Genomic DNA, 13,368 nt, shown 5'->3' with positions numbered 1-13,368 from the left:
TCTGTTGGAGAAATTTAGGCTGGTGCTGACATACGCAACATCGATGCTAAGTATTCTCATGATCAGCCTCTGTGCTACGCAGCATTCTTCAGCAGGAAGGCAGCTGTGGGGTTTATATGGCATTAACGCGAAGGATATTTATCGTACAGTGGTACCTTGGTTCTCAAACGCCTTGGTACTCAAACAACTTGGAACCCAAAAACCGCAAACCCGGAAGTGCTCCAGTTTGTGAACTTTTTTTTGGAAGCCGAACATGCTCCGTTTTGAGTGTTACATTGAGTTCTGTTTGATTTTGCTATTTATTTTGCAGTTTTGTTTTTGCGGCTTTCTTGTTTTGTTTTTGTGACGGTGTGGAACCCAGTTCAGCTACTGATTGATTGCGTGACTGCAGTACATTGTTTATTGATTTCATTTCATGAATCAATGGTCTCGTTAGATAGCAAAAATCATGTTAAATTGCTGTTTTAGGGATTGTTTTTAAAATAAGGTTACCAGTCGTCCCCGTTTCCCAGGGGCATTCCCCGGATTTACCAATCAGACCCCTGGCAAAATCCATTGGAGTTGAAAAGGGTCCCTGGATTCATTGAAAAAAATCTGGTAACCTTATTTTAATAGTCTGGAACAGATTAATCCATTTTGCATTACTTTCTATTGGAAAGCGCGCCTTGGTTTTGGAATGCTTTGGTTTTGGAACAGACTTCCGGAACGGATTAAGTTTGAGAACCAAGGTACCACTGTATTGGGAAGAAGGCTGCCTGTGCACAGACTTTTAGCGCCATCGTACAGATAAACCTGACCCACGGGAGTGATCCAGGTTATTGGGAATCTATATGAAGAATGCTGTGTAACCCGGAAGCTCACATCCCCTCATTGCCGTATTTCCTCCTGTTAAAAAGAGGTCCTTCTGCCATTTTCGTGGTGGCTTGGGGGCATTCCCGTTAATTCAGAGATGGGGAACCTACAGCCCTCCAGATGTTTGCTGGACTCTACAACGCGGGTGGCGCTGTGGGTTAAACCAGAGCCTAGGGCTTGCCGATCAGAAGGTCGGCAGTTCGACTCCCCGCAATGATGGGGTGAGCTCCTGTTGCTCGGTCCCAGCTCCTGCCAACCTAGCAGTTCGAAAGCACGTCAAAGTGCAAGTAGATGAATAGGTACCACTCCGGCGGGAAGGTAAAAGGCGTTTCCGTGCGCTGCTCTGGTTTGCCAGAAGCGGCTTTGTCAGGCTGGCCACATGACCCGGAAGCTGTACGCCGGCTCCCTCGGCCAAAGTGAGATGAGCACCGCAACCCCAGAGTCGGACACGACTGGACCTAATGGTCAGGGGTCCCTTTACCTTTAACTTTACCTCCCACCAGCCCCACAACATCTGACCATGCTGGAAGGTGCTGGGGGGAATTCCAGTTCATTGCATCTGCAAGGCTCCCCCGAGGTGGCTTTAATTCAACTGGTTTTGGGAAATAAAAAAATTCCTTCCAGTAGCACCTTAGAGACCAACTAAGTTTGTTCTTGGTATGAGCCTTCGTGTGCATGCACACTCATTCAGGTATTTTATTTTTTGTTTTGTTTTGGCTACGGCAGAAAAAAGCATCTTAAAAAGCAAATACATCACCTTGCCGACAAAGGTCCGTATAGTTAAAGCTATGGTTTTCCCAGTAGTGATGTACGGAAGTGAGAGCTGGGCCATCAAGAAGGCTGATGGCCGAAAAATGGATGCTTTTGAATTGTGGTGCTGGAGGAGACTCTTGAGAGTCCCATGGACTGCAAGAAGATCAAACCTATCCATTCTCAAAGAAATCAGCCCTGAGTACTCACTAGAAGGACAGATCCTGAAGTTGAGGCTCCAGTACTTTGGCCACCTCGTGAGAAGAGAAGACTCCCTGGAAAAGACCCTGATGTTGGGAAAGATGGAGGGCACAAGGAGAAGAGGATGAGATGGTTGGACAGTGTTCTCGAAGTGACTGGCATGAGTTTGGCCAAACTGCGAGAGGCAGTGAAGGATAGGCGTGCCTGGCGTGCTCTGGTCCATGGGGTCACGAAGAGTCGGACACGACTGAACGACTGAACAACAACAACAATTGCAGACCAACACGGCTACCTACCTGTAACTGGTTTTGGAAAGAAAGCGAGAGGCCAGGTGGTCACAGTCGACACACTGCAAGGAGCTGTGTTTTTAAAATTAACATCTACCGCTTTATTTGTTTTAAAAGAGTATACAATAGGAAACCGGTTGAAAACGAAATTGGCTTGTGTCTAAAACAGGGCATCTAGAAAGGGCAGTGTTGTTTACCTTGCGTTATTTCCTTAAAGTTAGCATTAGGAGTTTGGGATGTGGTCTCCTCGCCCACAAGTCTTCCACAAACGCGCACACAAACGACCCAACCCCCTAGCCTGCCCTGGTTATAAATAATGCCGAATTAAGCAAATAGATGCAGAGAAGCTTTTCCTCCCCCTTTCTCCGTTTGCATGCGGTGCTGCAGAAGCCGAAGGTGAAAAGTCGAAGAGGGCTTTGAGGTCAGAGGTAGGAGGACGACAGGACTTGGAAGGCGGGCGAGAGGAACGGGTCACCATGCAAGACCGGCCGGCAGCTCCTCCTCGCCGTGGATTTTGAACCTGGTGCAGAGACGACTCGCCCATCTTCGGATCGTGTCTCGCCAGCAATGAGGACTAGCCACCTCCTTATTTTCAATAAAATCAAGCTGCAATCCTAAAAGGGGGGGAAAAACAAACCCAAAGAGTCTTGCCTGCTTCTGCGCGGAATCTCCCCAAAAGTCACGGCAAGAGAGGCCTGCTTCTAATTATTTTTAAAATCTACCATGCGGTGTCAGTTGTGGGTGAGAGTCCTCCTTCTTCTTAATCTCTTGCTCCCTGTCCACAGGCACACCCCTGCCCCAAATTCTGCCAAGGCCCGTTCACGGAAACCGTCCATCTGCAAAGAAGCAGCAAAGGTCCAGATTTTTTTAAATTTTATTTTTAGAGCTCAGGCTGGCTTTTGTTGGCTGCGGGGCTTCTGCAGTCCCTCGACTCTCGTAGTTAATCTGCGGAACCCCTTCCCTCAGGAGACTGCGATGGTCACCAACCTAGACAGCTTTAATTTTTGGAGGAGGAGAGAGCTGGGGACAGCTTCTAGCCAGGACGGCTCTGCTATACCTCCACTGCCAGAGCCCTCGGCAGCCCTCTCCTCCTCTGTGAACCTGTCCCCAAGCATCTGCTGGCCATCGTTGCCGGAAACTGCAGGAGGAGAGAGGGCTTCTTATGGAGGTCTATTATGACAGCGGAACCTCCATGCCCAAGGGCAGTCTACCTCTGCACAACCAGATAACGGGGGACAACAACTGGAGAAAGTTTCTACCCTCTGGTCCTGCTTGCTGGTTCCCTTTTGGGGCATCTGGCCAGCCGCTGTGAGAACGGGACGCTGGGCTAGGTGGGCCACTGGCCTGATCCAGTACGCTTCTCTTCTCTTCTAACGTTCCTAAGTCTTCTGCTCTCGATCTCCGTCTGCTCGCTGGCCCTGCTGAAGACACCGAGCAAAGGAAGCCCCCCCCCCAATTCGGACTCAGTCCGCGGGACCACAGAGCCAAGCGCCGTCCCCTCCCCAGAGTCAGATCCATTTCAGTGGAGATATCGGGGGCTGAGGCTGCGAATCCTGCGCCCCACCTCTGAGCTGTGGACCCCTGCTCCATTCTCCGTCAGAAAGAAGAGTGTGTTGCCAAACACGTGCAGAGTGAATCTCCTTGGCAGCCTCTCCAGGACAGCAGGAAAATATTCCCGGGAGGCCGGAGGCATGGCAACTCTCTTCCCGGAAACGAAAGTCTGGGGTCCCTCCTGCCTCGTTTGATTTCTCAGGACGGGGAGAAGTTTGCCAAAGCAAAATTCTGAGGTTAAGGCAGGGCAGGGGCAGCGAGAGGAGAGGGCCTCTTTCCGGTGGGAAATCTGCAGACTCCCCAAGAGACGGAAGGGCACCGCAGCCTTTGCCCAGTTCACACAGCCGCAGGGAAACGTGGTTGTGCCGTAGATCTGGAGCGCTGGAAGGGGCACCCCAGAGGTCATCCAGCCCAACCCCGCTGCAATTCAGGAACTGCACTAAATGGAAACATGGGTGCACCGTAGAACCGTAGCGTTGCAAGGGACACCCCAGAAGTCATCCAGCCCAACCCCGCTGCGATGCAGGGACCGCACCAAACGATTCCCGGGCAGGCAGGGAGGGCGGAGGGCCACGAGGCAGCGGCCAGCCCAGCTATGGAGGAGCAGGCCTCAGAGGCCTAGTTTGGCGGGGGCGGCGGGGGCGGCTGGATCTGCCTCACCACATACCCCTGTCGGAGGCTGACGCCCGTCTCTCCAGGGGCGGCCACGTTCCTGTGGCTCCTCTGGTGGGCGCGCATGTTGGAGCCCTGGCTGAAGACCCTGGGGCAGAGCGGGCAGGCGTAGGGCTTCTCCCCCGTGTGCAGGCGCTCGTGAGACACCAGGTTGGACTTTTGGGAGAAGCGCTTGGGGCAGCGGCTGCAGGCGTAGGGCTTCTCCCCCGTGTGGATGCGGATGTGCGCCACCAGGTAGGGCTTGCAGCGGAACTGCTTGGCGCACACGGGGCACACAAAGGGGCGCTCGGCCGCTGCGGGAGGCGGAGGCGGCAGGACGCCGGGAGGCAGCGGCGGCAGAGGAGTGTCGCCCTGCGCACAAGCCAGGCGGGCGTCGGTCGGCAGCGGCGCCGGCGGCAGCGGCATGGGCCGCCGGAAGGCGTCCAGCCCGAGGGCGTCGGCCGCGGTGCGCGGGTTGGGGAAGGCGTCTCCGTCGAAGGCGTCCAGCGGGTGGCTGGGCAGCAGGGGCTCCCTGGTGTGGATCTTCTGGTGGGAGATGAGGTTGGGCTTGTGGCGGAAGCTCTTGCCGCACTGGGCGCACACGTAGGGCTTCTCCCCGGTGTGGATGTGCTGGTGCGACGCCAGGTAGGCCTTGCTGCCGAAGGACTTGCCGCACTCCTGGCACTGGTAGCGGCGCTCGCCCGTGTGCACCTGCCGGTGCGCCAGCAGGTTGGGCTTGTGGCGGAAGCTCTTGCCGCACTGGGCGCAGGCATAAGGCCGGTCGCCCGACAGCTGCGCCAGGGCGCCCGCTTTGGGCACGGAGCCGGCGATGCCCTCGGCTGCCATGTGCGCCATCTGGTGCGTCACCAGCTCCTCCCAGCCGTGGAAGCTCCAGCCGCACTGGTCGCAGATGAACTCCCCGTTGCCGGGCAGGCCGGGCGCCTGGTGGCCGGGCAAGGGCTGGGGGCCGTAGCCCAGAGACCAGGGGTTGAAGCCGTGCGTCAGAGGAGATTGCTGGTGCAGAGCCATCTCCGGCCAGAAGGGCAGGGTGCCCTCTCCCTGGCTGCAAGGGAAAGGGCTGGGACTGGCACCCGGCTGGCCTTCCTGGGGCACGGCGAGCTCCGGCGCCTGGGGGGCCCTTCCTGCGCTCTGGGGGCCCGGCCGGGGCCACTTGCGGACGTGCAGGCGCCGGTGGGCGGTCAGGGCCAGGCGGCCCAGGAAACGGCGTTGGCACTTGGGGCACTTAAAAGGCTTCTGCCGCTTGGGGGTCTTCTGCCGGTCTGCAGGGGCCCGGCCGGCCCCCGGGGGCCCCCGCGTGGCCTGCAACGCCCTTCTCTTGGGGCCCTTCTTGGCGGCCCGAGGGCGGGGAGTCTTTGCCGAGTCTGGAGCGGGTCCCTCGGAGGCCACTGGGGTGTCAGGCGCCTTTGGGGGCTGTGTCTCGGTCACGTCAGCTGCAGGAAGGAAACAGAAGAGAGGGAAAATGTGGGCATTAATCTGGGCACCTCCAAGGGGGACACTTACATCGTTCCATTTCCTGGTATCCTTGAAAGGCGGAAGGCAGACCCTCCAAGTGTCCCTATTTTCCAGGGAGAGTCCTGGGTTTCTGATTTGATCCCAGAAAGTCCCGCTTTGCCTTAAAAGGCAAAGGTAAAGGGACCCCTGACCATTAGGTCCACTCACGGACGACTCTGGGGTTGCGGCACTCATCTTGCTTTACTGGCCAAGGGAGCCGGCGTACAGCTTCCGGGTCATGTGACCAGCATGACTATGCCGCTTCTGGCGAACCAGAGCAGCGCATGGAAACGCCGTTTACCTTCCCGCCGGATTGGTACCTATTTATCTACTTGCGCTTTGTGCTTTCGAACTGCTAGGTGGGCAGGAGCAGGGACCGAGCAATGGGAGCTCACCCCGTGGCGGGGATTCGAACCGCCGACCTTCCGATCAGCAAGCCCTAGGCTCAGTGGTTTAACCCACAGCGCCGGACGTCCCTATTTTCATTGGAGAAATGTTGGAGGGTATGGAGTTATCCAACCCCTGAGCCAAGGAGATAAGGAGGTACACAGCTTTTAGAAGACAGGGAAGTTTTTAAATGTTTAATGCATTATTATGCTTTTATATACGTTGGAAGCTGCCCAGAGTGGCTTGCGCAACCCAGGCAGATGGGCGTTGTACAAATTATGCAGTTGTTGTTGTTGTTGAGGAGGAGGAGGACACCCCTACGTTGAGTAGAAATGTTGGAGGGGATGAGAAGGAGAGCTCTTTAGCTGGATCAGGCCCAAGGGCACCCATGCCCTGGAAGCCACAGGGGAATTGACATGGGTGTAGCTAGGATTTTTGTTAAAATAATAATAATAATAATTTATTATCTATACCCCGCCCATCTGGCTGGGTTTCCCCAGCCACTCTGGGCGGCTCCCAACAGAATGAAAAGCACAAGAAAACCTCATACATTAAAAACGTTCCCTAAACAGAGCTGCTCTCAGATGTCTTCCAAAAGTCAGATACAGTAGTTGTTTATTTCCTTGACATCTGCTGGGAGGGCGTTCCACAGGGCGGGCAGGCCCTCAGCCTGGTTAGGGGGGCAGAACCTCAATTTGCTATGTATTTTTATTAATTTTTATTGATTGAGGGGGGCGGCTGCTCCCGTCTGCCCCCCGGCTACGTCCATGGGGAGTGGTGCGGCAGCAAAACAAGCAAGCTCTGGTCTGGCTTCACATTGGATGTGCTGAGATTGTCGCTTTGCAGGACCAGAGAACCCTCCGTCTCTCTTCCAGATCTACAGTTCTGTTATCCTATGAGATGCTCCAGACAGATAAAAGAAAGTCCTCCTTCACACAGCCCAGCATTGATCTGTGGAACTCCCTGCCACAGGATGCAGGGATGGCCGCCAACCCTGATGGCTTCAAAAAGCGGATGAGACAAATTCATGGAGGACAATAGAGCCATTGATGGCCCTTAGCCAGGATGGCTGCGCATCTGGGGAGAGTGGCTCCTGAGTTCCTTTTTATTTATTTTAAGAATTTTATAAAATTTTCAAACAAAAACAAGAAACCTTACAATTAAACACTATCAGTAATAACAAAAAACAACAACACAAAAATACAATACAAACAAGAAAAATACAAAAATGACAATAAACCTCATATTCCTTAACGTTGTTAATTGACTTCCTCTCCTTCTGCGTTCACTATGTATCATCCTTAATAATTTCTTCACATTTTATAATCATCATTATTATCTACTCTTCATCTTAACCTCTATTTTCCTTATCGTGCTTCTATCTTCCCTTTTGTCTTATATACTTTCCAACGGGTCCTGAGTTCCAATCCTGCTGGTTCCACCGCAGGCATCTGGTTGGCTGCTGCGAGAACAGGAGGCTGGACTAGGTGGGCCGTTGGCCTAGATCCTGCAGGCTCCTGTTACGTTCTTGAACTCACAAACCGGACCTGAGCAGAACAGCGGCACCCTCACCACTTGTGAATCGCAACCACCATTATTCAGGGAGCAATATTTGGCCACTGGGGCTACTAGGAGACATCCCTGCCCCCCCCACAATGAATTAATCCCACCCTCTTTTTTAAAAACACCCAAGGGGGTGCCCTCACTACATCTTGTGGGGAGTGAATTTCAAATCTTAGCTACACGCTGAGTGTAGGAAAAAAAGTCCTCTCTTTCGGTCTGCCCTGAATCTTGCAACATTCAGCTTCCACTGCCTGTCCCCAGTATTGCTACGACTGCAGATAACTCTTCTCTGCCCCCTGTATGCATAGGTTTACACATCTGTCTCAGGTCCAGGGCCGGTGCTTTCCTTGGGGAAACTGGGCAGCTGCAGAGGGGTGCAGTTTTATGCAGATTAACTTTTGTTGTATCTTTCAAATTCCTGATATTGCATATCCGCTGAGCTGCAATGGGACAGCCTGCCCTGATTCCTTGCTAGAGCCCTCCCTACCCCCCTCTTAAAATCACCCTTCTTAGAATTCCTCGAACAATGGCAGATGAAAATAATGGATTATATGGAGCTTGCAGAAATGAATGGGAGAATCCGCAACCAGAGAGACGACGCGGTGGGAAAAGAATGGGGAAAATTTAAATTGTATTTTAAAAAATATTGTAAGATTTAAAGTTAGATGTTTTGAAAATAAGGCTGTTAAAATAAAGGTTGAGTTAAATAATTTGAATTTAGGAGTGAGGTAAGATGTAGAGATAGAGTTAGAAAAATGTTATATTGGTTATATTTTTAAGTAAGTGATAATAGGGAAGTTACCTAAGATATTTGCAAGGGACGCAGGAGGAGGAGATAGGAGGAAGTCCGATTAAGATGTAAGGAAAATTTAGGTTTTTAAGTTAATAGTTTCTTTTTTGTTGTAGTGCTTTGTATTTTTTGTTGTTAATGTAGTTTGTTTGTATTGTTTTTGTCGTTTTTTTTGATGTTATGTTAAAAAAATTGAATAAATATTATTTAAAAAATAAAAAATAAAATATCCTTCTTAGAATTCTTAGTGCTGTGGAGTTGGAAGGGACCCCGAGGGTCATCTAGTCCAACCCCCTGCAAGGCAAGAATATTTTTGCCCAACACAGGGCTCGAACCCACGGCCCTGAAATTAAGGAGTGTGGTGGAGTCTCCTTCTTTGGAGGACTTGAAGCGGAGGCTTGACAGCCATCTGTCAGGAGTGCTTTGATGGTGTTTCCTGCTTGGCAGGGGGTTGGACTGGATGGCCCTTGGGGTCTCTTCCAACTCTAAGATTCTATGATTCCAAGCTCTTACCTGGGGAGTCGGCGTTTCCCGCAGAGGGTGGGGGGTCTGCAGCAGTGTGGGGCGCCTCTCCCCGCGCCAGCCGGGAGAGCAGTTCAGGGATAGAGAGCAGGCATTCTGCAAAGGACAGAAGCAGAGGTAGGGGGTTAGTTGGGGGGGGGGTAGAAGAACATAAAAGAGCCCCCCCCTCCAACATCCTGTTTCCATGATGGCCAAACAGATACCCAAGAGCAGGACCTGTGGGCAGCAATGTTCTCCAACTGCTGTTCCCCATTATCTGGTTATTCAGAGGTAGACTGCTCCTGGATATGGAGGTTCTGCTATCGTAATAGACCTCCATAAGAAGAGCCCTGCTTGTTCAGCCAATGGCTCATCTATCCCTAGTGGCCTCCCAGAAGCCCATTAAGGGGCCACCTCCAGTCAGATGGGGTTTCCACCAGCTGGCATTCAGAAGCATCTCTGCCTCCGACTATGAAGGCAGAGCACAGCCATCCTGGCTGGTAGCCCTCCATCGCCCCCTCCTCCTCCATGAATTTGCCTCACCCTCTTTTCAAGCCATCTAGCTTGGCGGCCATCCCTGCCTCCTGTGGCAAGGAGTTCCATAGTTTAACTCTGCGCTGTGTGAAGGGAACGACAACTAATCCAGAATGCGGCAGCTAGACTGGGGACTGGGAGCGGCCGCCGAGACCACACAACACCGGTCTTGAAAGACCTACATTGGCTCCCGGTACGTTTCCGAGCACAATTCAAAGTGTTGGTGCTGACCTTGAAAGCCCTAAACGGCCTCGGCCCTGTATACCTGAAGGAGCGTCTCCACCCCCATAGTTCAGCCCAGACACTGAGGTCCAGCTCCGAGGGCCTTCTGGCAGTTCCCTCACTACGAGAAGTGAGGTTACAGGGAACCAGGCACAGGGCCTTCTTGGTGGTGGCACCCGCCCTGTGGAACGCCCTCCCACCAGATGTCAAAGGTTAAAACAACTACCAGACCTTTAGAAGACATCTGAAGGCAGCCCTGTTTAGGGAAGCTTTTAATGTTTAATGGATTATTGCATTTTAATGTTCTGTTGGAAGCCGCCCAGAGTGGCTGGGGAAACCCAGCCAGATGGGCGGGGTATACATAATAAATTATTATTATAAGGGCTTTTAAAATCTCTCTCGAATCTCCCAACCTTGGAGTTCTGGCTTCAGGAGGAGGAAAAACTTTACCCCTCTTCTATCGCGTCTGCTGTTCCTCACCTTTTCTCTAAACTACAAAGTCAGGCCCATTGGCCCATCTAGCACAGTTCTGTCTGCACGGGCTTGCAGCAGCTCCTCTGAGCTTTCAGGCAAGGAGCCTTCCCAACCCAAACTGGGGAGGGGTTGGAAGCTGGGACATTCTGAGCTGCAGCCCTTCCTGTTGAAATGAACAAGTTTCTAGTCCTCATGTCTCTGAGTCCCTGACCATTGGCCACCCAACCTCTGCTTAAAAACCTCCAGCGAAGGAGAGCCTGCCACCCTTCCCTGGGAGTCTGTTCCTCTGTCGAACAGCTCTTTCTGTCCGGGGGTCATAGAATTGGAAGGGACCCCCAGGGGTCATCTAGTCCAACCCCCTTGCAAAGCAGGGATCGCCACGTCTAAGGTCGGTAGTTTGCGCCCATCCAGGGATGGCTGTGGGCAGGACTCCTGCATTTTCCCTTCCTCATGTTTACTCTCCTTTGGGGCCATTTGAACCCTCTCTCTTTCTTTCTCTCTCTCTGGCCAGCTCCTCCCACCCCCCAAAAATCCAGTATATACGCAGACTTTACCCAGCGAGGAGACCAGCTCGTAATTCTCTGCCATTACGTCTTGGTACAGCTCCTTCTGCCATTCTGCCAGCTGTGCCCACTCCTCGCTGGAGAAATAGACCGCCACGTCCTCAAAGGCCACGGGCACCTGCAACGAGGAGACAGCCCCCTCTCTCAGCACCGCGAGATCCGTCCCTGTTTCGGGAAGACCGCCACCAACTCCCGACCGTCCGAATCCCGTCCTGGAGGAAGGCCCACGTATTCCGGGGGCCGCAGAGGCCACCGATTGCGGCCCCTTTCTCGCCCAAGGACAGCCTGCCCGCGAACCGGGTGTCCTAGCCCTGCCTGGGTGGGGACCGAGTCTGGGGGCGTTCTGCATGCAGGGCAAGTGTCCTGCCACAGAGCCACTCCTCCTGCACGGAGACGGGCCCTCGGGGCATCGTCTAAGCTCGGCACTGCCTCGGGGCTCTCTCTCCCCCTCTCCTGGGGTTTTGGGCAGGGGGGTGGGCATTTCCAGTCCTACCTGGCGATGCCATCGGGGAGTGAGCCTTCTGCATAGAAAGCGTCGCTCTGCCACAGAGCCCGGCCCCCGTCACCCCGGCAGGTGTGTGGCACTCAGGTGGCCCTCCGGGACCTCCTTGACCTTGTGAACAAACAAAAGGTTCTGTGGTCGTTGCAGGGAGGGGGACACCTGTCACAGGGCCACGGCGAGGGGAGGGGGGGGGCTTCCGAAGCCTTTCCCAATATTTCTCTGCTTTTTCCCCAGCTGATTCCTTCCCCCCACCCCTTGGTGGCCCTTTCTCAGACCATCAACAATAATATTCAAGCAGAACCTGCACTGGGCTTTGGGGAATTAACTCTGACCTTTTTTGGAGGGATATTTTCTGATATTTTGGGGGAGAAATATGCCAGGAAGACCCCTCCGCCTCTTTTCCCTGGCCTGCCTGCAGGTTAGGACACCGTAAAGCACCCGATTCCTTCGAAGATGGTGGCATGGGTGGGTGGGTGGTGGGTGGGTTGTCTCTCTACCCAGAAGGGAAATGATACCCGTGGTTTCGGGGTGCAGGCTCCTAGCCTGGAAGGGTGGGTGGGAGTAAGAAATAGGGGGGGGGTCTCCGCTTCTGAACGGCCCCCTTGGGTCTCGTTTCATCCGAGCGCCCCTCGTTGCTAACGCAGATCCATCCACCACCCCCGGGAAGATCAGGGTCCCACGGGCTGCACGTTTGCGCCCCTCTCCGGAGCACCTTAAATCTGGGGCCGAGCAGCGCACGTCGGGGGTCCGCTCCTGGTGCCAAAACGCATTGAGACCGGCACTGCCGGGTGTTTTCTCCGTATGAAAAGTCTGGGTGGTGGTGGTGGGGGGTCCCCCCCTTGCGTGCCTTTTAAGGAACCCCAAAAGCAGCGTTGAGCAGTGGCTCAAGACGCACGGGGAGGGACCTTTCCTTTTGCTGTAATTTGATATTCTCCCTGCAGGAGGAGATGGATTCGGATCCTGCACCCCCCATCCCCTGAGCCCCTTTTGCAGGAGGGTGGGGGGGTGGGGAGATCAGGCTGCCAGTCGGAAGAAACCAGCCCCCCCCCAAAAAAAACAGGATGCTGAGGTCTCTCCAGGGCCTACCTGAGTCAGGCTCCCTCCGGCCATCCTCCAGAGCTTCCCTTGCAGCAGCAGCCGGGGTGGCAGGGGCAGGAGAGGGGGCAGCTTCTCCCCCTCCCTCCCTCCCCCTCCAAAACCCCCCCAGCTGTCAGAGAAGGGGTCGGCGGGGCTGCGATCCGCCCTCCGTGGGCCGCAAGGAGAGGCCAGCTGTCGGGCTCGCCCCGGTCTCCGTCTCCTTCCTCCTCCTCTGCCCTCCGCCTGTCAGGCTCGCCGGCTGCTCTTTTGTTAGCCTTTGAAGATTTACGCTCCGGCGCTGCACCCTGGGAAGTGTAGTTCCTCCTCTGCAAGCAGGAGAGGGCAGCCTCGGCAGCTGGGTGGGGGTGGCGGTGGGGGGGGGGAATCCCAGGGATGATGCCGGGCATGGCTGCCTCCCCAGAGGCCCGCCTGCGCCTTGCGCGCACGGAGACGCAGAGAAATCGCGCAGCGTTTGCTGTTATTGCCCACGGCTTAGCTAGCACCAAGAACTTAGGGAGGCGATTCCTGGATCAGACCAGCATGTTGTTGTTGTCCTTTAGTCGTGTCCAATAATAATAATAATAACAACTATTATTATTATTATTTATTTGTACACCGCCCATCTGGCTGGGTCTCCCCAGCCACTCTGGGCGGCTTCCATCAATTATTAAAATTCATTTAAAATATCACAGATTAAAAACTTCCCTAAACAGAATAGAAAATTCTTTCCAGTAGCACCTTAGAGACCAACTGAGTTTGTTCTTGGTATGAGCTTTCGTGTGCATGCACACGAAAGCTCATACCAAGAACAAACTCAGTTGGTCTCTAAGGTGCTACTGGAAAGAATTTTCTATTTTGTTTCGACTATGGCAGACCAACACGGCTACCCACCTGTAACTTCCCTAAACAGGGCTGCCTTCGGGTATTTTCTGAATGTCAGGTAGTTGTTTA

At 53.8% G+C, this 13,368-nt stretch overlaps 1 protein-coding gene across 2 annotated transcripts; it reads right to left on the bottom strand.

Annotated features, from left to right (window-relative positions):
• Positions 1 to 2,163: 2,163 nt before the first annotated feature.
• On the bottom strand, positions 2,164 to 12,514 carry LOC117055878 (replication initiator 1-like). 2 transcript variants are annotated; one of them, XM_033165787.1, is made up of 4 exons: positions 12,427 to 12,514; positions 10,830 to 10,956; positions 9,058 to 9,162; positions 2,164 to 5,743 (listed from the first exon to the last, which is right to left on the bottom strand). In XM_033165787.1, exons 1-4 carry the CDS (start codon positions 12,448 to 12,450, stop codon positions 4,260 to 4,262), a joined length of 1,740 nt encoding a protein of 579 aa, XP_033021678.1. In that variant the 5' UTR covers positions 12,451 to 12,514; the 3' UTR covers positions 2,164 to 4,259. The 2 variants fall into 2 exon arrangements, with proteins under 2 accessions (XP_033021678.1, XP_033021679.1); XM_033165788.1 differs by lacking the exon at positions 12,427 to 12,514 and adding an exon at positions 11,332 to 11,426.
• Positions 12,515 to 13,368: the final 854 nt, after the last annotated feature.

This window comes from Lacerta agilis, chromosome 12 (assembly GCF_009819535.1).
Source record: "Lacerta agilis isolate rLacAgi1 chromosome 12, rLacAgi1.pri, whole genome shotgun sequence".
NCBI lineage: Eukaryota > Metazoa > Chordata > Lepidosauria > Squamata > Lacertidae > Lacerta > Lacerta agilis.
The sequence above is the reverse complement of the archived record's forward strand: the minus strand, read 5'-3'. Positions and strand labels throughout refer to the sequence as shown.